The sequence below is a fragment of the Centroberyx gerrardi genome, chromosome 8, assembly GCF_048128805.1.
Source record: "Centroberyx gerrardi isolate f3 chromosome 8, fCenGer3.hap1.cur.20231027, whole genome shotgun sequence".
NCBI lineage: Eukaryota > Metazoa > Chordata > Actinopteri > Beryciformes > Berycidae > Centroberyx > Centroberyx gerrardi.
The window spans coordinates 23,138,229-23,165,437 of NC_136004.1; the positions used below are offsets into that span (position 1 = coordinate 23,138,229).

At 40.4% G+C, this 27,209-nt stretch overlaps 1 protein-coding gene across 1 annotated transcript in view; it reads right to left on the reverse strand.

Moving 5' to 3' along the window:
• ccser1 (coiled-coil serine-rich protein 1) overlaps positions 1 to 26,174 on the reverse strand; it is a 128,794-nt gene extending 102,620 nt beyond the window's left edge. Inside the window, exons 1-5 of the mRNA XM_071907215.2 lie at positions 26,042 to 26,174; positions 17,461 to 18,478; positions 16,086 to 16,509; positions 12,045 to 12,229; positions 533 to 623 (exon numbers count right to left, since the gene is read on the reverse strand). Of these exons, the coding sequence (XP_071763316.2) occupies positions 533 to 623; positions 12,045 to 12,229; positions 16,086 to 16,509; positions 17,461 to 18,453 (1,693 nt within the window). The 5' untranslated portion in view covers positions 18,454 to 18,478; positions 26,042 to 26,174. The remainder of the gene's footprint in view (positions 1 to 532; positions 624 to 12,044; positions 12,230 to 16,085; positions 16,510 to 17,460; positions 18,479 to 26,041) is intronic.
• Positions 26,175 to 27,209: the final 1,035 nt, after the last annotated feature.

The following is a 27,209-nucleotide window of genomic DNA, read 5'->3' on the forward strand; positions in this document are numbered from 1 at the left end:
CAATGCATGCATCAACAAAGCACTGATTTTACGGTTTTCCTACCATGCTTTTGCCACTGGTTGTTATTGGATTGGACAATGGAACAATGATCTCAGTGGTAAGTTGCTTTTGGGAAATCCACTCAAAAGGGGTAAAAAGTAACAGGCCATGTATTTGTCCCATTTGCTTGATGTGCTGAATTCTGCACTTAATCTATACTGTGTAACTGCAGTTGTAAGGATATTTTCACAGTGTCCTACCACTATAATATGTTTGGTCGCCTAAGAAGTCTTTTGCATGTATTTTACATTCAGTATCACATGTACTACGATGGTGACTAAGTACTCAGGTAGACAGTAAGGTGCGGAAAATTAGCTTGCTTTGTTCACTTGCACCTTAGAATTATAATGAAGTGTGAGAAAGTGAGCTGGTGTGTCTTCTGTGTCTTTATATAGCCTGCTGTATACTTCAACTCTGCACCTGTAATAAAGACTCATGTGTACCAGAGACACAGATCTCATGCAGTGAAGGGGAGGAAGAGGAGGAAGTTACCATGCCGATGTCGCTGATCGTCTGAGAGGTCCAGGTCTAACATCAGATCGTCTTCATCCAGCTCTGAGGAACCCAGGTTGTTCAGAACGTCCTGAGGAGAAAAACCAAAAATGTTTTACGACTTAAAAATATAGCTTTGATACGACGTCACTATGATTGATTATGAAATCATTTTCATAAAACTCCAGGTTTTATTATTATCCAGGTTGTTCAGTACTACCTGAGGGGGAAAACCAAAAACATTTTACTACTTTAAAATATGGCTTTAATAAGTCATTACGATAGCTAATTTTAAAATCATTTTCATTAAACTCTCAGTAATCCAGGTTGTTCAGCACATCCTGAGGAGGAAAACCGAAAAACAATTTATTACTTAAAATATGTTTTTGACATGACATTGTTGTTACTAATTATTAAATAATCGTCATCACACTGATTAATCCAGGTCGCTCATCGCACATCCTGGAAGAGATCTGCAAACCAGGAAAGGCATAAACATGAGCAACAATAATGGATGTTATTTTTATTAGGACATGGGGTTCTTAAACTTTTTCTGCCTGCTCTTAATGAGATATTTAGTCCCTCATCATGGCATCCAAGCTCATGAAAACATATTGCTACTCTTGTTATGTTGGGATCATTAGGGTTCAGTTTGGGAAAAGCAATGAATGTGGCAAATGAGGCTGTAGTTTTATGTAACATCTGTTAGAATTCCCTGTGCTTCACAAGCAAAAAATAGCAGCTAAACAAACCAGAGAAACTTATTTTGCAAATCTATTTACTCTCAATGACCCAGCATTAACAGCCCATTATGTAGCTTCACAGATTTCCATTTTTTTTTTCCAAGATCCAAACTTTAAAAATCATTTTCTCATGATCTAAACTTGATTTTGTAGGCTGTTGTATAGGCTGATATATCATGTCTTTAACTTTTTCTTTAACAACCTGAATAACTTTTGATATCTTGTCTCAAGAAAATTTTACTGACACAAAACCCATGACTTTTAAAAGGTACTGCTGTACTGAAACATTCAGTTTCTCCTTTGAGGGTATCATTCAAAATGCAGTGCGTCATTAGCACGTGGAAGAAGAAAACAAAAGTACAACATAAGAACTTCTAAAAGTCTACATAAGTAAAAACAGACAAAATACTACTCTGGTAAAAGTCTGGTACTCTGCCATACTGCGATATTTGAAATTAAAGTAAACATTACATATGCAACATGATGTCCTCAGTGCAAGGAACCTTTTAATCTTCAGTGTTTTAACCTCAATGGATTAAGCTGAAGCTGTCATTTATACAAGTGGCTCTTACAGGTACTGCCTCTGAAAGATGGCTGGCTTACAGTCAAAAATTACATTGTTTTTATGAACACATATTTTTATGGAGCTCATATTTTTATGGGGAAACCTTTTTTCTTAAAAGGTAGATTAAATTAAAGTGAATTAAGAGAAAGGCATTTGCTGTAAAATATACTGGAGTCAAAGCGTTAAGTTAGTTAATGAAAATATTCAAGTACAAGTACCTCAAAACCGTAATAAGTTTGGTGCTTTGAGTAAGTACTAGGTTAGGACACACCCCAGTCTTTAGTTTCTTCTGTATTTCTGTCTATTAGCTAAAGGGAGTTGTCCACAAGACTATCTGCATTGTAACCCAGCCAAGCAACTAATTCAGTTGATCCCAAGGGTTTTCAAATTGCCGTCCCAACATGTAATATGTAGGTGTTTTTTCTCTCTCTGTGATTCATTCATTGCAGCTAATGCAAAAGGCTTAGACTAAAGTCAGAGTGTGATCACATACATCCAAAGTAATGGCAACATCTTGTGTAGTAGATAGAGCCTGTTTTCATCTCAGAGCGCCAAGTTCTCAGTAGTCAACTATACTAGAGTAAATATAGTAGAGACCTACAGTATATAGGGCCAAGGGGATTCATTCAACCAAGTTAAAACTAGGTCACAGCAGCCACAAAGGGTTAAAAAACAACACAGGATTGTTCCCAGAGATGGCCTAGGATCAAATGGATTGAAATATGTCAAAAAAAAAAAGAGGTGTGTGTGCAGTGGGGGTATTTTCACTCATAAAGGACCTTTAAATTAAAGTAAAAAAATATACTCAGAGACTGTATAGTAATGATGTTTCACCCAAAACCTGAGGTAATCAAGTAATGACGTCCTATAAATCCATGTTTTATGAACCTCCCTCCAGCTTGGGTGGCCCTGAGTCATCAACACAGTATCCCCACTCGCTGCACTCGTGTTTAGCTTAGATCTGCTCAAGCCCTGATCTATCAACTGAGCCATAGCCACAGGACTGTAGTGAGTCATACCTCACCACTTAATACCCACCGCCAAATCTTCACTTTAAAGCTTTCGTGGACATGTGGGCATTATTTACCTCCGATTTATAAGCCACTGCCTGGTGAACATTGATGAATTTTAGTAAATACTCCCGTGTTGTTGGTGTTACTTTGAGGTTATAATGATGCAGTAGGATGACCCTCCTTTGGGTTTAGATGAGTTTCAAAAGGCAATGCTGCCATCTGATGGTAGCCAGAGGCAAATCAACTGTCCAAGTCTGATGATGCTTAAAGAAGAAAATGTGGCGTACCAGTTGATTGAAACACTCCTACATATTCTAACATTAGAAAATGTAACTGAAAAAAGCCACTGAACAATCTATTAATTACATAGACAGTAGTTTTTCTTACAAGGGAGAGAGCTGTGGCAATATAGGAGTATAGAAAAACAAATGCAACAGCAATAATGAACGGAAGAGTGCAGAATCAGGAATAGAATTAAAATCAATCAATTGAATCCTTACTGAATTTATCTGCGAACAAAAACTTACCGGCAATTTACCAGGTGCAAAACTGTACAGTGTGGCCGAGCCTTTATGAGACCACCTGGTACCAATTGCTTGAGTACCAACCTTGCTCTTTTCCTTTGGTTGAACATTTTCTCTTGATCACACACACAAATCCTGGGGAGGTCAGGAGCACCAACTGCCAACACTGGCTACCTTGGGAACCTGCTGTCACCACCAGCATCAAGACTTTTCCTACTTCTCAAGACTGATAACTGCAACAGGCAGAATTACTTGACTCAAAATGAAATGACTTTACCGGGGCCAAATAGTATTTTCAAATCATTCTTTGCATTTGTTTTAGACTGTGTACCATTCGGGTGGAGTATAACACATAGGACAGAATAAGGTGCAGCAGAAAGTGTAGACAAACCATTGTATTTGAAAGTCTTTATGGCATCCTCTAACTCACATGATACTGAGTAAGTGATATTTTCAGAGTAGTTTTAGTCTTATAGAAATCTTAAAGTCTTATAGAAAAACTATGTGCACTAAAAAATGAAAATGTTAAATTTTCAACATTTCTTCAAGCCAAACAATTTTTATCTGACAGACTCATGGAGTGTATGGAGATGGATCAGAAAATCCAATAACCAGCTCTGTTGAGCTCTCATCGCTGTTGTTTAGACATAAACAGCCTCACAGCCTGACTCTGTATTGATCTCCTCACATCTGAGTACAAGAGCCTCAATGCTTAATGTCATGTCTGACTAGTCAACCATACCTTTCATCTCCATCTCTTTCTCTGTGTTGTGTGTGTGTGAAAGAGAGAGAGAGAGAGAGAGAGAGAGAGAGAGAGAGATAGAGAGAGAGAGAGAGAGAGAGAGAGAGAGAGAGAGAGAGAGAGAAATAATATCCCTAGCTAACAGCTAAACCAGCGTTCTCTAAAGCCATATCTTCTACGATATCTTCCACATGAAGCCATGGTGTTCTGTATATGAACATATAATATTGTATTACCGTGTTTTCATGGGATGCCCAATGTAGTAAACATCACCGAAAGACTATAATGCATTTCACCATAGAGCAGTTGAACACAAGACCTCATTTTAGGCATTAAAGCTAATAGCTAAAAGGTATTGGAAAAGAAATGAAGACCCATACCGTGCGATACTAGCGCACACCGAGACTTCATTTGAAGCTAAATTACCCATTTTAATGTGCCCCTCTAGCCACAGAAATGTGTTAATACGATTTTATAACCCAGAGATGTCACCTTTTTACCTCAGATGTGTGATTTGAGTGAGTATAATCTTTGAGTTAATAGAGATAATATCAGATTCGGGTCTCATTAAAAGATGGCTCCATCTCTTAACTGCCAGGTGGAATGACATCCAAAACAGGGATAAGAGGAAGCAAGGGATTCTTTCCCTCCATTAAAAGCCACTGGGTTCTGTGCATACTCTATGGAAATGGCATATACAGTCAATGAAAATTACATTTATGCAGTGCTTTAGGGGTCATAAATGCATTAAGATCAAGGGAGAGAGGTTTAGCTTTGCAGAGCAGCCAGGTATTATGGCTTCAAGCAATGGACAGTATGCAGACTTACAATTGACTTTCATTCTTTATGGGACGATACTTCAGAGCCAATTGCCTTTACAATATGCTTGAGGGGAAAAAAGATTGAATGTCCAGTCAAATCTGAAATGATTTCATTCATTAAAAGCAACCTGTATGTAAAGAAATTGATTTTCACTCATTTTGACTGATTTACATCAACTGACTTGTTTTTGAAACTGTGTATCTCAACTATCTTTTTTTAAGTGAGAAGGTATTGAATGATGACTCAAATTAGAGTCAAAGCAAACATCCTTTTCCTATGTGACAAGCATTGTCAGTACTAACTAAACCTGGGCACCTCTGTCATTGAGAAACTAAGACCATCCAAAATCCCACTGTGCTTTATAGTGGTAGCGCTCAACTGAGTTTGCACTCCAGAAGAATTGTAGAAGAACAAGCACTTATTCTGTACAGTCCCATGGCGCATTTGGGGTCAGTTCACGCAAAATGACTAGTAATGACTAATGAAATAACTATATTTACCAGCTGGATGGAACACTACAACAAATTATTGGATTAAAATATAAATAGAGATTACCAGTTAACGGTTACATTTGAGGAATTTAATTTTCACAGGCTAGCTAGCTGGCTAACTGACCCACTCCACTTGGGCTTTGAGGCTTATAGTGCTTTCTCACTGTGTACTCCCGAAACCCCAATAATGAGTCTGAACCATTTTACAGTCTATGGTCTGAACTAAAAAAAAAAACAAGCACAGAATGTGCTGAATGCCGACTGTTAAGGAGCTAACTAGCCGGTTCACCTCCCTCAAGCAAAAGATAACCAGGAACACAATGGATGTCACAGAAAAAATGAAGGTATGTAAGAGGAAGGTATGGATTATCAGATGAAAGTAGCAAATCTCTGCAAACAATGAACTGATTACTGAACTACAAGTGTAGTGAAGCAGAGCGTTACAGTCTGCGATGGAATTAAAAACTTGTCAACCTCTCTAAAAGCACCAATGAAACCAACAAAGATGTTAGGAGGAAAGTCTTTGCGATCTTTGGCCAAATTGCTCCGGATGATAAAACCAAACTTGCATTTCTCGTTGACACTAAATCGGGTTAGCCGCGGCAGAGACGATAGGAGCACACGTACAGTAATTATACAAATCACCATGCGCACTTTCAAGCAGAAAATTTGGAGGGCCTCCCTGAATGCGGCGGTCATGAAAGAGCAAATTTGACTTTCTCATTGACACTGTGCATCGGGTTAGCCGCCCCAGAGATGATAGGAGCTCACGTACAGTAATTATACAATTCACCATGTGCACGTTCAGGCAGAAAATTTGGAGGGCCTCCCTAAATGCTGCGGTCATGAAAGAGAAAAAGTTACGCTTTGCAGAGGATCTGACTATTCTGAGAAGACAGTGCTGGACAATACTCTGGCCACTAGTCGACAAAGCTCACATGGCATGCATGAGCCAGATGCAATTATTGATGGAAAAACAGTTACTTTGGGTGAGGTTAAAGAAACATTCTACAGTAACTGGTTGCAAACATTTCTTAAGAAAATGTTCTGTTTGTTTACTTAAAGTACCAGAGTTGGGAATCACCTTCACTATTAAGACAGCCACATTTTATCTTAGAGTTTTTTGTTTCCGCAGACATTGTGTTCTTTTTCTATTTCACAATTTCCCCGTTTTTCTTTTTAGCTGCTGCTGAGTTATTATCATTGAGTATTTTGAATAGTCCGCATACACAAGGTCTGTCAATATTTCAAAGCGAATTACGAGTCACACAAATGGCTGATTGCACAGCATTATTCCTCAAAGATAAACTTCAAATTGAGCCAGCTATCATAGTAATCGGTGAATTTCCCAGAGCTTCTGGGTTAAATCTTGACATAATTACATGTGAAATACAATATTTACATGAAAATATGTGATATACCTGTGAAAAAATATGCCAAGTATCTTGGTATATATGGAACAAAGGACATTTCAATGCGGCAACAACTGAACTAAAAAACTAAGAATATTATGAACATATTGTATGGTTGCAGTTATTTTAACCAAGGCAGAGGGATTGTCTACTCAGCCTTTGCATTTTGGGTTCAGCCATCTACATCTAAAGAAATCAACAGTATATTCACCATGTTGAGATTTGGATAACACCTTTAAAATAAAATGGATTATGAAATGTCTAAATGCCCCAAATTCTATCTGGTCCTTCATACCAAATGTTTTTAAGAAATTGGGTGGTCTTAAATTTCTGTTGTCATGCAATTATAGTGTTGGAAAGATGCCACTGAAATTGTCCATCATATGGAATAATGAGAATATCACTGTGAGAAATAAATCTATATTTCTACACCAATGGATGGATGGAAATGCGGTGGCTCAGTGGCTAGCACTGTCACCTCACAACAAGAAGGTCCAGGATTTGTACAGTGTTAGCTCTGTGATCGACTAGTCACCTGCTCATGGTGTTTCCCTGCCTTCCACCCAATGCATGCTGGGACATGCTCCAGCCCTCTGAGACCCTGAATAGATGCTGCACAATAAAGAACAGAGATGATTTATAAAAACAGATCTTTACCACACTATGACGATGTTTGATAGCATCCAGATATAGAGTGAAGTGTATCTTCCTGACAGACTGACCGGAATATGGCACTTGCAAACCAGGACGCCATGGCGACTGTGCTGAGGTAAAGTTACACCGAGATCTCAGTGCGAGTTGCTTGGTAATCACAAATGACCTCGAAGATCAATCTACTGAATGCAGGCTTGCAGGCCGACAGGTTGGTAAGAGCAGCCACTTAGTAGTCTCAGTGTTGCTGGTTCAATCCCCAATAGCAGTACTCAATACTGCCAAAGTGCTGCTCAGAAAGGATATAACCTCCATCGCCTTAATGTTCGAGCCTCATTTAGGCAAAGGTACTAAAAAACAGTTAGCTAAACTTTAGTTAAAACACTGATACAAAAATGAGGACTTAGTTGTAATACAGTACAATATGTCATTGTGGCTGTGTCCCAAAAATACACCATGTACACCTATTGCCTGTCTCTCAGTCATCTAGTCGCTGTTTACATAGGGAATCTTTTAAGAGAACACACTGATCTGACCCTAGTATTTGATAAAAAAAAAAATCATTATAATTATAACAAATGTGCCTTTCAGTTAGGGGACAACAGGCAAATAAGAACCTCACAGTAAAGTATCTTTGTGAGAAGCAGAAAAAGGAGATCCTGCTCCCACTACCCCTAACCATTTTTTTCCTCTATATTCACCATTTCATCAGTCTGCAATAATCCACACTATTCCAGATAAAAAACAGGATAATATAGGTAGAGTATGAACAAGAGGCACTTAAGCTGCATAATGTCCTGCCATAATCACCCTCATATATCAAACATAACCAGTTATGCTAATTAAGTCATTAATTACCCCAATTAATGCATTAATTAGCAAATATTTCTATGTGAACCTACTTTCTATGTGAACCTACAAGAAAATCTGTTATTCCTCATTAATATGCAAACTGATGCAGCAAGGTGCTCCAAAATCTAATCAGATCATCTGCTCTATAGGGTGAACCTGTGGTGTAGGTATGAAGTACAGAATAACAAAGCTCTTCACTTAAACTGTTTATTTTACAACATTTATAGCTCATCTTTGCGAAGGGTGCCAATAATCCTGGACGGCTCTGCATCTGTCAAAAGATAAGTAAGAGCAAACAACCTTTTCTTCATCAACCACTTCTGTCAATGCTCTGCTGCCTGGACAGTTGGCATTAAGACACTTAGCGTAGAAAGATGCTGATTTCATGTATGTATGATAATTACTATAATTACTATACGATAACTGCCTTTTATGATATCTTTGAGCAAAGAGAGTACTCATAACCCATATGAGTACTTCCAACCATCATAATCGTTTTCCTTTTTAATACCCAACTGTCTGGTTGTGGTTATCACTGTGAATCGTGCCTGGGAAAGACAGCGAATCCTTATCTATTATATGATTAATGCAGGTGTCATTTACAATATCTAGGCTTTACAAGGCAGCAATCAGACTGGAGAATATGAAAACATGAGGCACACTGCTTCAGACACTGTCGAGCAAGAAAGCTACCAAGGAACTGTTGATATCCACACTTTTCAACAAAAACGCCTGCTAACAGTTCTTCAGCTTGTCTGTGGGATAAGAGACAGAGAATTTCTTAGAAAATGTCTCTGAGTAATGACAAACATCCATTTTTTTCATCAACTGGAATTGAATGTAATCACTGTCAGCCTGCCACAATCTCATCACAGCTGTCATTGAGAATCCTCTGAAAGAGAAATACTGAATCTGCTGGTAAGATAAGTAGCTCGCAGCTTCCCCAGGCTACATAGAAAATTACAATAACAATCAGAGAGAGATCACCAAACAACTCAAGCAAACACAAATTCCCTTCGCCTGCAGCGTGAATTAAACAAACTAGTCACGTTCGTCACTGCAAACCAAATCTTCATTTGCTGTATGATAATTACACTGAGTCTGTGGTTTAATTAGACAATAACAATCAAACAGAATTCATCAAGCATACTTTTTTGTACGGTTCTCATCAAGCTTTGATGTACTTTAGTCTTTCTCTGATTCACCCTTCACAGGTGATGAGCCCCACAAGCCTCCTTAACACAAACAAACACATCGGAGAGACAAACAACACCTATATGCACACACGATGAACCACAAAACAACATTTTCTCTCTCTCTCTCTCCCTCTCTCACACCCTCAATCGTTTTAGTCATTTATTTATTTAGGCGTAATGCTTTGCTGACTGGAAAATGAAACTACGACGCACATACAAACAGACACATTATGGATACATGGAACATAAATATTGTAAACATGCACATATACATAGGCACAGTGCAAACACTCAAGAGTCTCACTTCAGATTTTCTCATTAACTAGAAGTGCCTTCTGCTATCTGACAAACTTCCACGAGACAAAAAAGAGCAAGGAGAAGTGGGGGTGGATAATTTAATACGCACTCCCACACTCCCACCTTCTCTCCATGACTTGGGCCCATGAAGGTACCTTCATAGGCCCAGAGAGGGAAACAGAGAGATTACTCCATGCTTGGTGAAGTGTAAATGCCAAGGAGCCGATGCAGTCTGTGAAGTACATAGCAATGTATGTACGCCTGCCTTTTTGAATCTCTTAGTATAAGCCTACGCTCCCTGGTAAAGTAAATGGGAACTACTTTCACAGCCAATAAACTAACTTTCAACCCACGGAGCTTTACTCCTTGGGCGTGCTGCAGGAAAGCCAATCCAAACAGAATGGAAGGATACCCACTGTGGATATAGCTACAGCATGCATCGACAAAGACTGGTGGGATGTTTGGTAGGCAGCCTAAGCCAACAAATAGGATAATAATGCTGAAATCCTACAGAATGAGGACGTTTTTCAAAGTACTTTATCCAGTCACACTCAAGCCGAACTTAATTTTAAGGCTTTGCATTAAGTAGCTTCAAATGTAAGAAACCAGACGTTTCCTGTATTCCAACTTCATGTGTATACACACATTCTTTATCTGAAGATTCTCAGACTTAATTTGAGCTACTATATGTCTATACTGAGCAATACACTGACACTTGAGATGCCATTTTGTCATGGCAGTGTCATCACTACTAAGTGTCAAAGTTAATATAAACTATAAATTTAAATGAAAAAAAGGCAGAAATGTCTCCAAAGGAGAGGACAACTGCAACCCTTCCCAACATCTTTCTTGTTAAATCTGAATGACTCACATAGTGAAAATATAGCAACTTATGTACTGTATGATGAGAGGAGCCAATATTGGAGGAAAGACGGCAAATGGGGGTGGGGTGGGGGATTTCAGCATGTACACACAAGGTCTCAAACAGAAACAGACTGACAATGTTTAATACGCCCTATTTATTTATTGTTAATGTCAAAAAATGTTTAGTTTTAAGGAACTGGATCATTAAGAAGGACATGTTAAGGAACTGTCTGACACTGATAAAATCGTATCAATTCCTAATCCTAATCCTGAGCTATTTCATGTACATGACCCAGGACTTCAATCCATACAGCAGCATAGAAACAACCACTGAGCTGTATAGTGCCAGGCCCAGTGAATGATTTCATAAACGCAAACATAATAGGAAAGACACATACAGACATACACACATAACACAAGGACACATAAATAAAAAGATAGTATAGAAATATAACAACAAACACAAAGACACACACACACACACACACACTAAGAAACATACAGTACATACAGACACATACATGCGCAAGAGTACTGAAGCTGCTAGTTAAGCCATTAATCCAAATATTCTAGGGCAGCGATGTTATCCCACTGTGAAGATATACTGTAATACAGAAGAGGAAGCGCCACGGTCTAAGCTATTTAGTCACTCTGGTTGTGTGTGCGTGTGTGTGTGTGTGTGTGTGCGTGTGTGTGTGTGTGTGTAAAAACCTACCTAGCTTCCCTGCTGAGTAGAACGGTGCCAGCTACTGCGCCAAGCCTATTAGCTAATTATGCATTCTCTGAACACCTCAATTAGAATGTAAACCATATTATCCACACTGTGCTGTACATTTCATACACACACAATTAATCTCTGCTAAACATGATGTCTTTATGAGAGGAGGTTTGATGAGTAATACCACTGTGAAATAAAGCGTAGTTATGGCTTTAATTTCTAAGGCTAAGGATGAACGTAAACATAATGTTATCGAGGCCCTCTGTGCTCACTGACACTATGGTGGATGATAGTTTGGATGAATACACAAAAACATTCTCCTGTGATTGACAGGCAGAGGAACTGATTCACAGGCTGCTCATTCACTCATAATGTTTTTGGTTTTTTTTAAATCATTCAATAAGACACATACAGATAAACATACAAATGTCTTACCAGGCTTGCACACACACACACATTAAACTGTGATATACATATATACATATACATACATACTGTATACTTTTACACAAATACCAATTTTTTACCCTTCAAGTTTGCATATGTCACACATAAACACACACACACACACACACACACATACACACACACACACACACACACACGCAGGTTTGAGACCTACCAGACTTCCCAGTTTGGATGATGAAGAGTTGTTCCTGTGTTTCAGCAGACCGCAGCCCTCGATGCCCGGGGCATCTCTGGGGTTTCCATGGATACGAGGACCACCCGCCCCCTCGGACGAGGAGCGCAGACGCCTTTCCATCCGCATCACTTCATGGTAGGGGCTGACGCTGCTACACAGAGAGGCTGCAGGAGAGAGAGAGAGAGCGTGAGAGAGAGAGAGAGAGAGAGAAAGAAAGAAAGAAAGAAAGTCAAGTTAAAGTTATTCCACTAGCATATCTTTTCCTTCAAGTTATTATTTTTAAATATATTTCCATTTCCAAACAATAGCGATCACCCCATGTCCTTCACTGGCAGGTTGAAGTATATATAGAATTTAAGTATATATAATATTTTTGTGTAAAACTACTCAAGGAGTAGCTCTTGACTCTGAGAACACATATATTTCAGGTTCTGAATTACATAGGCCTAGTTAGAAAACATACTTATCTGCTGCCTAGCAATTACAGGAGCTTAGTGAAAATTTCTTATCTTCCCTGCATGAAGCCCTTCAGTCAGGTTGCTAATGGTCAATTGGAATTTACACTTGTTTTGGTAACAGCCACCTTTTGTTTGACTGCCTATGCCAAGATAGCTGTGTAGCAATAAAAATGAATAGAAAATGAATGGAAAGAGATTTCACGCTGAGGGCAGAACAGAGCAGATTGCTGTAATTGCAAATGGACAAAGGGAGCTCTATTTTGCCCTACTATTAATAGATAGACTTGAAAACAGCCAGAGAATACCACATCCTCTCATGAAGAGAGAAGCAGGGACTGTAAAAAAATTGACAAAAAAACAACGAAAAAAAACAGTAGCATCATGCCAACCACTTTCTTTCTGTCTCTGTCTCCATCTCTGTCTCTCTCACACACACACACACACACAAGAGGGGGAAAAAATCCGAAAAAAAGAGCGAGGATATCTGCAGTTTTGGTTCTTACCCTTAGCAGATCAAGAAGAAGCCCTGCGACTTAAACCACGATTAAAGGCTTGTCTCCTTATGTCTCCACCCATGTTACTCAGGGCTTTGAAACTGTTTTCAACCGGAAAGGAAAATGAGACCCATACTATCACCCTTGTGATGTGGGGACCCACCAGCCACAGGCCTGTGTCCAATACCTTAATAAATGTAGCTTTATTGTTTTGCTGTTGCTGTAATATAATAAAAAATAGAATATTTTGTTGTTGTGGGTTCAACAGGCAAGCTCACCCTGTTAGAGGTTGAAAAACTATTTTGCCACAACTTCACCCACTGAAAAGGTGCATGGCATGAACAGGCAACACTGTCCACAACAAATATTTATTAATAAAAGCAATGTGTTTCGGCACGTGGCCTTCGTCAGAGTTTGCAAACCCTGTACAAACCCTGATGAAGGCCACTTCCGAAACACGTTGGTTTTACTAATAAATATTTGTTCTCAGTACTGCAAGTGTGTGTATGTGTGTGTGTGTACAACAGCTTATAGGCCACTGAAACAACTCTAAATGATTCTAGGCACATAAAATACTACAATTAAGCCCACTTCAAAATGCACAACAGCTCTGAACACTTTGAGCTGATTGCTCTAGTTCCTGTTCAGATAGAACAGTTCCAGTTCCAGTTCCAGTTCCAGTCACAGTTCTTTCAGAGTTACTAATATGAAAGAGAAAGACAACAGCGTATCCAACTGAGTATGCCGTAACTCAAAACTCTTTTACTAGTAGGACTGGCGCTTTATTAGTGGAATGTGACTAGGGCTGTACATTTATAGCTGAAATGATAATCACAATAATTTTGTTAGATCCTGTGATCATGATTGTTAGTCTTGACAATTTGAAGAACAAAATTATTTCACTGCACTTTTGGCGTCTCTTATGAACACACTGACAATTTTCAATTAGAAGCAGACGTTCTAAATGAAATGAAATGTCAGTATTGCCAAGTTGCAATTATTAATTGTGGACACTAAAATTATGATGTAACAATTAATTAATTGTACAACCGTAGATGTGCCAACACTCTTCACGAGTCACTCTTCATGAGTTTGAATGATCCATTTCTCTTCCTACACGGCACTGATGATGTTTACGCCTGTCAGACGGGCAGGTACCTTTCCAAGAAAATACACTGAAAAAGGTGTTCAAAAATGTAGTGTTCGGTGAAGGTTTGGCAGGTTAACCGGAGTCAAACATTTGCAGGAAAACATAGCCACGGGCTACACATTTATCTAGAAAGAACTTTTTGTTACCTGAGAAGCCTTGGCTAAAGAACCTCCTGTGCAATATGTTACAGCTGCTGAAGAGGAAGTGAGCATGACAGTAACCAATCATCTGTGTTTGAAGGCTAAATCTGGGGTATGATACGCAGTTTAGCTACTGTCACCCCACTACTGGCATTGATTTATTGGACTGAAGGCATTTTTTCTAATTGATTGTCAGAGCTATTGCTAAAAGGACTGGCATTATGTGACAGCTACAGCTAAAGTTTCAAATCTATTTTGAAGCTGTAGAATTTGTTGTTTTTATATTTGTAACCTGATTGAGAACAGGCTCAAATTCTATCTGTATTTTGAGTAACCTAAGAATTTGAAAGTTTATTTTCAGTCAGGAAGTCCTAACTTATCGTCATCTAGTGGTTTTCAGTCATCAAGTCCTTTATCACTAACTGTGGCCTACAGTGGCAGTTTTTTACTCTCATCATTGATTTTTGATATAGTTGGTATAACTTAATCTCCACAATGAACCACAATGGTTTCGACTTCATGCTCTGTGACAACCAAACTTCCCTTCGGTAGAATATCTCTCAATATTTCCTCTGTCCCTGTTTGACTGTTAAATGTCAGAACAGAATGCCCCTTGCTAGTCTATCCAAGTAAGTTATCAAGAAAGTGAGCAAGGGAGTAAGTAAGTAACTAAATTTAAAAAACATATCTACATCTAAGTAGCAAGCAAAGAGAGAGAATATATCATACTACCAAGTGACAGGCTACATGTAAGCCTAACTGCAGCTGCCCTCATATATCTTCACTGCACAATAAGCTGTCAATATTGTTGCTACCTTTGAGCCGACCTACGTCTATTTGGTCAGTGATTTAAGTGGCCTGTCACCACCAATAATGGCACTCTGATTAGTAAATGTCCTACTCAATGTAGAATTATATGGTGCCCAGAGATAGTGTATAATAAGAAATAAGCAGCGTGGGCATACTCTGAACGAAATATATCAAACTGGAATCTGTAGTGATGTGTGTTTGTGCTGAGAGAAAGAGATTCATTCATTCACTTTCTTTACCAGCTTATTCCTCTGCAGGATCACAGGGGGCTGAAGCCTATCCCAGCATACATTGGGCAAAAAAACAGGAAAACACCCTGGGCGGGGCTAACACAGACAGACACGAACCCACATTCATATCTATGAGCAATTTAGGGTCTCCAATCCGCTTGACTTGTATGTCTTTGAAACCAGAGCACCGTGTGGAAATCCATGCAAATCCAGGGAGAACATGCAAACTCCACACAGAAAGAGCCCAAGAGTATCAAACCCAGGTCCTTCTTGCTGTAAGGTGACAGCGCTAGTCACTAAGTCACCATGCCGCCCATAGAGAAAGAGACGAATATTATAGAAAGATCAAGTTCAATTCTATTCTTTCCTACTATGTTTTAATACGCTATATTCAATCCTGTTCTGATCTCTTCACATCTGGTAGTTCCTAATCACATCGCATAAGGGATGTAAAGGAGTTAATTGCATGCACATTCCTTGGCAAAGTTCTGCGTGTTTCATGAGTTAATCTGTGTACTATGAGTATGTGTACTTGTTTGTTGTTTACCTATATGTGGCTTCTTTTGGTATGAGGACCAGTTTTGTATCTACCTGTGTGTATGTGGGGTGTGTATGTGGAGTGTGTCTGTCTGTGTGCGTGCGTGTTTGTGTCTGCTTTCTTAAAAGGTACCAACCTGGGTCTGTGTGTGTGTGTGTGTGTGTGTGTGTGTGTGTGTGTGTGTGTGCCGTCATGCTTACCTGCATGTGGTTTCCTCAGGTGTGAGGACCTGGGCTCGTGGCGGCCGCAGCAGCTCCCTCTTCCTCCTTCCTGAACGGAGAGTGTGTTCCTCGCCCTCCTGTCCGACTGCTCTGGGTTGGAGTGACACCCCTCGCTGCGCACCACACACGCCTCGCTCTCACTAGTCGTCTCTGTCTGGTATCCCGTCTTCCTCTCCTCCACCGATTCCTTCCTCTCCTCCGCTGACACCTCATCCAGCGCTTCCTTTCTCTCCTCTTCCCTCTCCTTCCTCTCTTCCGGTGATTGTTGCAGCGGAGGAAGGCAGGGCACAGCTGTCTCGGGCTCTGAGAGGGAAACGGCGGTTTCGTAGTCTGTGTTGTTGGCTGTGCTGGTCTCGGGGATTAAGGGTTTGTCGGCACTGGACTGGGCTGGAGTGAAGAACACCTGGGGAGAAGACATTTTGTGGAATATGTTTAAAAACAGGAAATGCATCACAGGCATTTCAAAATGAAACAATCAAATGAAACCACAACTGCCAACTGTGTGGAGAAAGGGAGAGGTTCCCAGTGAGGCAAAATGTTAGAAATATAAAGGGGAGGAGTTCCCAAGGCAAAATGTTAGGAATATAAAGGTTAGCATAGTCATACTGATGCACATGTGCGCACAAACATGTATTTCTCTCGCTTTCTTTCTCTCATATTTTAACTTTTAACTGTCATAGCACTTGTGTACTTTATTGTGGTAGTATTATGTGTTGTCATTTTTGTGTTTTTCTGATGAGTGCCCAGAATTGAACTGCCCCTCGGGGATAAATAAAGTTTACTGAATTGAACTGAATTGAATTGAATATTTGCTCTTCAACAGCCTAAGAAATGTTGTTATCTTTGCCACTGTTAGCTTGATAAAATAGTTTTCATTTTGCATTGGAAGTAGTTCCCCGCCCCTTCGTTCAAATAAAATAATTTCCTGTTGATCAATGAGGAACGCTGCACAGGCTTCAAACATGTTCACTGGAGGTACGCATTGGAGAAAACGCACCCTGCATTTTCTGACATTTTAACATGAAATAGAGGAGACTGCCTTGGACTTTTTCTTCTTATTTTTTCCTCTAAAAAGAAATTCCTGTTTGTATGTTTACCAAACACAAAGACTTACTATAAAAAAAAATAATAGGCATTTCACATGTTATATTACTGTAAAATGTATGTTTATCATAAATCTCATACTGTAGGCCTATGATTACAAGGAACATTTCAACATGCCTCTAAAACAGAGTACTACATCCTTTAACAAGATCATAACACACTTGATTTCAAAGCACTTTAGAGGAATCCAAAAGACACTGTAAGAATAAAGGTAGGATAAGAATAAAGGTGTAAGAATAAAAGAGTTGACCTGGGAGGTAGAGACAGCCACGCTGAAGATCTCTGGAGCAGGTGGAGGGTTAGGGGGAGCTGGGTCAGTAGCCTGCCCAGGGACAGAGGTAGGTCCTGGGGCTACACCCGATCCGGGGCTGGGGGCTGGCAGGGCATCCACCTCTGATACAGAATCCTCTGTGATGGGGATAAACTCCGAAGGGGTGATGGCTGTGGTTCGGTCCTCTGATATCATAGGGGACTGGAGTGAGCTCTCACCCCCGGCGCCAAGCAGCTCCCCGGGCCACGACCCCGGGGTGAGCTCCCCTGCGCCTGGAGTGACGGTGGTGGAGGTCGGGGGTTCCAGATTCACCTCCGGAGGTCGGTGATGATCAGAGGTCCGGGAGAAGCGGTGGTGAGCCGAGAAAGATTTGGGCAGCAGCTGCTTCTTCTGGCGTGTCGACCGTTTGTTGTTATTACTCCCGCCGCTGTAGTCATCAAGGAAACCGGAGTCGTCGCCCTCATTGGTCCCCGAGCTGCTGATGCAGTTGATGAACACATTTCGATTGGCCGTGGAGGAGGAAGAGGATGCCTTCTCAAAATCCTCGGTCTGAGAGCGTGTGATTTTCTTTTGCCTGTGGCTGCCAAATCCAAACGAGTGGCGAGTCTTGGAGCGCCTGCCACCATCGCTGAACCCTGTCGATGACGACGACGTTACCGTCTGTTGGTTATTCCCGTTAGCGTCCGTGGCCTGTGTCAGTGGAGGTGTGAGGTTTAGGTTAATAGGCTGGACACGTGGCTCGCTGTTCCGTTTAGCAGAGAAACTGAGCGACGGAGCGCGAAAGAGGCTCCGGCGTTTCCCGGTGCTGCCGGAGCTGGAGTTGGTGCTGGAGGGAGAGGAGGTGTGGACGCCATTTCCCACGCCGCCTGAAGACGGAGAGGAGGGGAGAGAGTCCTGCCGCTTACTGCTGCTGCGGCGGAAGATGGGCAGGCGAGAGACAAGTGTGGAACGGCGTGAACCTGATTCACCCATCTAGCAGCTGAAGCAGTGGGGCACTCTGAGGGAAAAAATAAACAGATGGCATACATCAAAATATGCAAAATTCACATTAAAAATACAGCCAGATGACAACCTGGCCAAAAAAATTAGATTAGAGTAGGGTATTTGTTAATTGTGACATTGACAACTTCTTACATGTAAAATGTTATTACATGTGACAGGTTAGAAATCTCAAACTAAGATCAGGATCTCACTTCCCATGGTGAATGCATTAAAATTTGCTACTGCTGCATCACTCCCTTGCAGATGCATTGTGCTGCAAAAAGGGTGTCACATGTGTTGGATTATTCCTATTTAGGCATGGCATTTTGTGATGAAAACGTTTCATCAGTGCCTGCGAAAAGGTAGCCAAAGTTCAACTGCCTCAGGTTTTGAAAATGAAAAAAATATATCAATGACAATATTTTCCACAGGTAAAAAGTGTTTATCGACTCATACCTAGAATACTACAAATGCATAGTGGAAGTGCGGGCCTGTATCTGGTCTATACATGAATAAAGATCATAAAGATAATGTTTTCACAAGGATGTGAAAGGCCCTAGAATGAGACTAAATTTCTCATTCATTCAAGCTATGCTCTTGACCCTACATTTTTAGGAATCCCTGGCATAGCCCACTGATGAAGAAACATCACCATTACATTTTTAATTTCTACTAAGGTGAGACAACACGATCTGTGTCAAACAATCTCCTAATCAAAAGGAAAAATGCAGTGGGACACACAGAGCTGATGCCACAGACGTACTGTAGGTAGGACGTTCAAGATCAGGGTAAATCTGATGTTGAGAATGTCTGTGCTGCATGTGATTACTCTAGGTATGAGACATAGAGGCTTGACATCGCTTTAACATGCCACATTCCACTGCAGTTAACATTCATCTGACAACTAAATCCTCAAGAGATAGGACTGTCCCAGAGAGAGAGAGAGAGAGAGAGAGAGAGAGAGAGAGAGACAAAGAGAGGGACAGAGAGCGTTAAGAGGGCCGTACGTGCTGATTCTGATCTCCTAACCTGTGCTTGTGTACTAAGGTTAGCACAGTTGTAGTTAAAGTCACCTGCCGGGTGGCTTCAACGCGTTTCACACAATAAATATGTATTTTGGGGCCCAAAAATGGAGGAGGAGATTATTGAAATGAATCATTCCCATTGATTGATTAAACCAAAACGCGCTTAATTGGAAATGGTAACAGCGAGAGGAAGCGCATCCTAAATTCTCACCCAAAGAAAGGCAGGCAGAGAGAGAAAATGAGAGAGAGGGGCCTATGCCATTTGAGAATTACTTATGCTTTAAAGGATGAGATTAAAATAAATTATAGGGTGCAAATTATAACACTAATAATAAAATCAATATTATTTTATCACTGAAACTGAAACCTCAAGTCGGACCAAGAGGAAAAACTTTCCTGGCCTTTGGCTCATCTACAGTGGGGATATCAGTCTGTTCTATCACCTGCACAGTCTATTGCTTTGAGAGCAGTGGGGGAGTGGTGGGGGGAGTATGGTTGCACCTCAGGTATTCTTAACACACTTGATTTACATAAGTGATTTTAATGCATCAGGAAGTGGAGAAAGCTGCACCCTTTAAGTTTTTGCAATTTAAAAATGAACGCACCTCTTAGTAAGTACGGAAGACCAAAGAGCAGACCAAAGTTCCACATGTAGAGTCAGTCAGTAAAGGGAGACATCCATTACGGTGAACACTAGGGCTGGGCAATAATTCAATATTATCATTAATCATCTTTCAGTGGAATCATATCATGATGATATGACAATATTGTGATATCGTGATACACAATTCTGTTGTCTAAACTGATTATAACAAGCAGAGTTTATTTAAAAACTGACAAACTGAGGTAGAAAAAATGTTAAGGAATATTATTTGAAAGTTTTGTCACACCTAACATACCATGCAGTTCAATGCGATGAACATCAATTTGATTATTTAACATGTGATTCTGCATATGTAAGGCACATCCTGTTATATACTGTATATATATATCGATATCAAAAAAAAATCTTTACATACTGATATCAACCATATAGCCCAGCCCTCGTGAACACTGAAGTTTTCATTGTTTTGTGCCTTTTGTATCATTACAGCAGTTGTCCTTCTGTGAGCCATTGAAGTGTTTTGTATCGACTGTGTGCGTATTAAGATTTGAATAACACCCATTACTGCAGTGGCTTACTAATGTGTGTCACCGCCTTGAAAGTATATTTGATTTCAAGTTCTAAGCAAACCTGCTGTGGTTCCTATGATGTGGTTCCTATGGTACTAGCGACAGAGAAAAACAATTACCTCTACAGTAATGACTAAGTAAACAGTGGATTGATACAAGCATATGACAAAAAGCTGTTACACTTTGCTCTGTCCTGGATGTCTTCTAGTTGTCTGTGCCAGTCATTAGCCAAACCTATGTTTAACCTACTGAACCATTCAATGAGTTTTCAAACCAACACACCTCAATCTGCTGACTAGGTCACAGTACTAAATGTATTGAATTTAGACCTGCCAGATTAAGAAGAGGTAAACAAGTAATTAGACAGAGATTAAAACAGATTAAGAACACCTCTATTCTTAACATGACAAGACCAATGAGCAGCAACAGAGAAACACTTCCTTTTATGCCATGGCCTCTACCTGTCAAGCCTAGTGAGCAGTAAAGTACAGGAGGGGTACAGGCTCACATGGGTTTGACTGACCAACCGTTATGTGACATACAATTGTATTTCATGTAGATTATTGGCCGCGGCTATATCACTGAAACACAATAATCTGGCCAGCAAAAATACAGGATCAATGAGTAGTAAAGTACAGGCCACCTCACATGAGGTCTGCTGGGGCACTGATTTACCAAACAGCTTAATGAGTTGCCATGGTTGTATTAAACTAGAGTACAGCACTGAAGCAAGCGGCTACTTCCCCACTGCTCTGTCACTGCAGTGTTGACAAGTGTTACGAGTAGGGCTGCAGCTATCGATTATTTTAGTAATCGAGTATTCTACCGATTATTCCATCGATTAATCGAGTAATCGGATAAGAAATACTTTTGCTTTATTAAAGAGCAATAGTAAATATACAAAAGAGAAAAGCTGTCCGCACGAAGCTGTCCATACGACACTGTGATTTACTGAAAACGAGGTGAAATAATAATTATTATTGATATTTATTACTAGGCCTAAATATCATACAAGTTCATAAGACTGGCTAATGTACATTTATTTACTATGTTGAAGGGTTGCCCTACACCTGCTGACCCTACTCACTGCAATCAAACTAAACTGAATATACCTGCTGTATTGGACTGGTGCATTTTAGGCTCCAATTGCTACTTACACCACCTGATATTTTGCTTTCTGGGGTATTTTATGCATCACTGTGAGGGGAGTAGGTGTGTGTGTGTGTGTGTGTGTATGTGTGTGTGACTATCATAATAATAACATGAATGAAGCTCAGGCTTTCACAAATTGACTGCAGCATTTTATTTTCTGTGGTTATTTTCTTGAGCAAAACTTAGCTAACTTAGGGACATCATAACTAGCCACCATATTGATTTACGTTCTTAACTAGCCATTACATATAGCCATAATTAACGTGCATTCTTTACTAGCCTTCATCTCATCCCGTTTAATATTAAGTGCTGACTCCGCCCACCCGGGCCAGTTTCGGCGTACGCCGGTAGCAATTACAAGTGGACCCTATCCTACAGTCCTTGCTCTCAGCAGAGGGAGGGGGCTACACTGTGTGTGGGAAGCGCTGTGACCGTCAGACCTCTCTGGATTAGACAAGCAAGTAGAGAAAACCGGCATCAGCCGAACCAATTTATTGCCAAATGCTTTGGGATTCAACACATTAACATTGCTTCCCATGGTCAGAAAAAGTCGGCAGATTTGTCGCTAGTCGCTTTTGAGAAATAAAGTCGCCAGGGGGGTCTGAAAAGTCGCTAAGTCTAGCGACAAAGTCGCCAAGTTGGCAACACTGGATCCGAAACTTTGGACACTTTCTGTCGTTTTCTCTGGCCTGTCTCTTCTCTTCGCCCCTCGCTATTTTCTCTCTCTTTCTCCAGCGCGTTGTGCAACAGTAATAATCATCCGTGCGAAACACTGAGCGTGTATATAGTTATATGGATTAAACGAAGCTTCGATGCAAAGAATTTGCATCGATGATTTTTAGTAATCGAGTTACTCGAGTTTCTCGAGGAATCGTTTCAGCCCTAGTTACGAGTACTACCTGTGTTGCAGAGCCAAAGTAAAAGTCACCTCACCTCACTTCCACTTCCCTTTGCTCTGTGTTCCAGTTAGCGATGGTGCTGCTGTATTGAATAGCAAAGTGCAGAGCCAACACAATTTGATTTTGCTGTGAGTACGCCTGACTTCCATTTTGATGTAGGCTTGGGCATACACTGGAATAAATTAAACCCATTCAAGGTGGACGAGGCCATACGCACTAAGGCTTTGTAGATACTTGCAGGTTTCTGGGTGTTTCATTTTATGAATGTTTCAGTAGTTTTCAAACCGCAAATGTCCACATTCACAACGTGCCAAAACCATAGAATGGTTATTATAGGAATGTTCCTAATATTGACAGTGCAACAACAGAAATGCTGATGGGGCATGAACTGAAACGTGGCTATAGAGGCTTTGCAGTTACATCAGAAATGTCCTAACAAGTTTTAGCCTGATAAGCACGTAATGTTAATGTTTTTAAGATTACTTTTTGGGCATTTTCGGCTTCATTGGCATTATTGGAGAGAGAGGGGGAGGACATGTGACAAAAGTCCCAAGCCAGATTTGAACCCAGGACATTGGGTTTACATGGTTGGCGCCTTAGACTGAGCCACCAGGAAGTTCAGGAATACAATCGGCTATTCTCAGCCATTGCTGCCAACAACTGTGGACCTCCAATATGGCTGCCAGAGGGTGTGTTGCTTCACCTAAAAGCCCTCTATTGGCATCCATTTTTCCTTACTTCTTTGTGAAATGAAAATTTCATAGACCTGTTTCCGAAAATGTAGTAAAACGGTTTCATAGTGCAACTTAATAAACTAAACCAGTGGATTAATTTATTGTCAAGTTTTGAATTTTTTCATCCAGTGTGCAGGAGTCTGCTCTACAGGACAATCTCTGTGCGCGCCAGGAGCTAAAACCCCTAAATGGTTTACAAGCAGTTTCCGAAACCAAGTCCTTGGTCGTTGATTGTGAAACATTGTCACAGTTCTCAAAATGGAGACGACGTGACATTTTTAAGGATATGAAAACATTTTCAAAACATCACAGATGGCTAGTGATGGCTTGTATGAACAATCATATTACAGTTTCCATTTGGAAAATTAAAACCAATCTGTTATGTCGTATTAAATTCCACGCTCCTAATGACCACACCATATGCCAAATAAATAGATAGTGTTCTCCATCAGATTAGCTAGAAGTCTTTTATTCCTGTGCTGCTGTGTGGTTTGTGATGACTTATCAACCCACCCTGCAGCCTGAGCCCACACTAGTTATATAATAACTGAGAAGGCTACTGTATGGGTCCGCCTTCCCATCTCTGTGCAATTTTACATTCACAAGTAATTCTCTACCAGTTTGAAAGCAAAAGAATGAAAGGTGTGTATGGGGTGTGACTGCCTGGGCGTTTCCTATGTGACAGGTTCTACATGTGATACTTTTGACAACAATAAGCTTTCATTACATGCATGGACTCACGCCACAGAAATATTGGGCTACACTGTACTGCTGTACTTACAGTAGTACTACTGACACCAATGGAATGCCTAGCTTATGCATCATCTCATTTATACAAGCTTTCAGTTTCCTGGTGACTAGCATGGCATCCTGAGATTGTCTTAAACATATGTAGCGGAGTAGCTCTACCCAAGACCCTGTAAGCCTAAATATCTGCTTTAGCCAGGGTGGCATTTGCTTTCCTACATGGAGTTAGCTGTATCTAAGGCACACATGTGACTGAGGCCCATGTGTAATCAACTTGCGTTGATATCAAATCCATTCAATAAAATGGGTCAAATCCAATGGGCTACAGGTTATGGACAGGTCCATCATAAACCAGATACATTCTTTCTTTCACAAAGCAGGCGCTGTACCCAACCGATGCTGGTGGGTCCACAGCGTAAAAAGGTGTGTTAAATATAAATAGTGGGCTCCCTCTACATGGAATGACCGTGAAGGCAACAATATTTTAAATCATGTCAGGCGTAACACAACTGCAAAACTCTTCCATACAGGCCAAGGCATGTGGTCAAAACAATCAACTGTCTAGAGCAGGACTACACCTTTTCAACCAGAGGCCAAAATGAGAAATTTAGTCTCTCACCTTCGGCCTGGCCGCTCAAGACCGATGAAAACATTGGCACTCTTATCACATGACAACCCAGCATAGGCCCATCTCTTGTTTTGGGACAACTCAAGGATTAAGAAACTGGCATCTAAAAACTCTCAGCCAATTTAAACTACACATGTTGTAATATGAATCTCAAATTGACATGGACATGGACAGGTGGAAATGTGTTAACAGGGAAAGCATTAGGCTACATTAATTATCAGATGAACAAAAATAATAAACATACAATAAATACAACCAACAATACAGCGATACAACTCCACAGTGCATCAGACAGACAATTCTGAGATGGCAAAGCATCACTAAACTCTACAAATTCTGCTAGCATCATATCAGCTACACAATGCTTACTAGATAGATCACAATATTGCTAGCGGCCTATACATTCAATCTTCTGTTAGGGGTAGAGTAAACACATTTAAACTCAGTTTATCCAGATTTAAGAATAGAGTTTATCCACCTATTCAGGATTTAAATTCATTAAATCTAAGCTTATACATCATAGTAAATAGTGTCAAACTGAGGTTATATGAGATAGGGTCTTTTAAGAAAAAAAACATTAACACCTTACTGAAAATATATTTTTTATTTCTAATGGTGGTTAGGGTTAGGGTGATATAATGGCACCTTAGTACGATGATACCTGACTGGAGGTTAGGCTATAGTTTACTCACCTTGATACTTCCCACTACATCATAGCATAACATCAAATCACCATGATTGTAGTGATTGGGCCCTACTGTACTATTGTAGGCGTGATACAGTGTTACTACTACAGTCACATCGTTGTAGTAACAACCGTTTAATAGGCCTAATGCTGCTTTGTATTCGCTCCACGAGCGAGCTAGCTACTAATCAGATTAAAACACGTTACAGTTAGCATCAGATGTGAACGCATGTATTCCTAACCGGTGGCAGCCTAGCTGGAGACCAACTGTCAAAACGAAACGTCAACAACGCTTAACAAGCCTGCCGACCTTAAATCCAGCCTAGCAGTGCAATTCGGTAATACTGAATCGTGGAGAGATTTAGGGATTTAACAATTTAGCTTTATAGGACAACCACTACAACAAAATACCAGTAAAATGTATCGCCGTCTCTTTCTTAAGCTGCAAAGGTCACCGGTGTTCAGAGGAAATAGCACGGGCACCGGCGGCAGTTCAGCTGGGCTGGCTAGCAGCGAAGAAACACACACAAGCCTACCTTCAACGGAATCCCAGTGTCTTTAACCAGGCCGCTCCGCACAAAAAAGAGCTGGATATCTTCGCTTTATGGTCATACGAATTATTATAGCCAAATATGAGGATATCTGGAATTTGCAAGGGTATTCAAATCGCCTAGGAATAGCACCTTGTGTTGCACTGACGCCAATATTACACCTCAGTGACGTGGAATGTCTTTTCCTCCTTCGTCTCTTCCGTGTTGCACAGCAAACAGGCCGCGAGCGCACAGTGCACAGCGTGACGTCTCTCCTCCTCTCCTCCCTCCCATCCCTTGACAACCAAGCATCCTTTAGCAGGTGGATGGACGGCCAGTCCCTCCTATGATATTTCTCTCCGGCAACTATCATTGGAAAATATTGCTTGCTTGGCATGACAGCAGATGTGGCTATCCTGCAGTGCATGGCACTCTGCTCATCAAAATTGGCTGCTCTCGTGCATCTGGGATTGAACTAGCCTGCATTTTAACACCTTATGTTGAGTGTGTTAGGTCATTTTGGCATTCATATTGCATGCCTAAAGTAAGCTGGTTTTGGTTTCTTAAAAATGTATCTATTTACTGTACATTCCTAAATTAGGTGCAATCAATTTCATTTCACAGCAATATTTTTAAGCCTAATATTCAGTTTAATTGCATATTTCTTCAGTTCACCTGCCTTACTTTGGGCCAATCTTGCACATAAGGATACTTCATCAAGGGGCTGTTTTAAATTCAACCCCTCATCCAAGACAGACTTAATTTAGGCTAAGATTTTTAGTCTCCAGTGAGAAGCCAAAATTGTCTTTAGCTCTCATCAAAGGAATAATTCAAGGCTAGAGAAATGGCATCCAATTTCAGCAAAGTGCTATTGATTAAGGAATGACCTCTCTTAGGGTTAAGCTACTTCAGTTTACATCAACCTTTTCAATAATGTTAGTGGTCACGTCAAGGCTGTGGATTTCATGACAAATGCATTAGGCTGTTTGCTGTACAGCAAAAATATTTTTTTACAATATAGGCCCAAATAATTTATACTGTATTACAGAACAGAATTAACTGAAAAATTCTGACATGTAATATAAAGTCTGATTAGCTGGACAAGCTAGAAAATGGCTTGGAGAGAAGTATATGATGCAAAAAAAACATTTAGTGATTGCCACTGATTAATGAA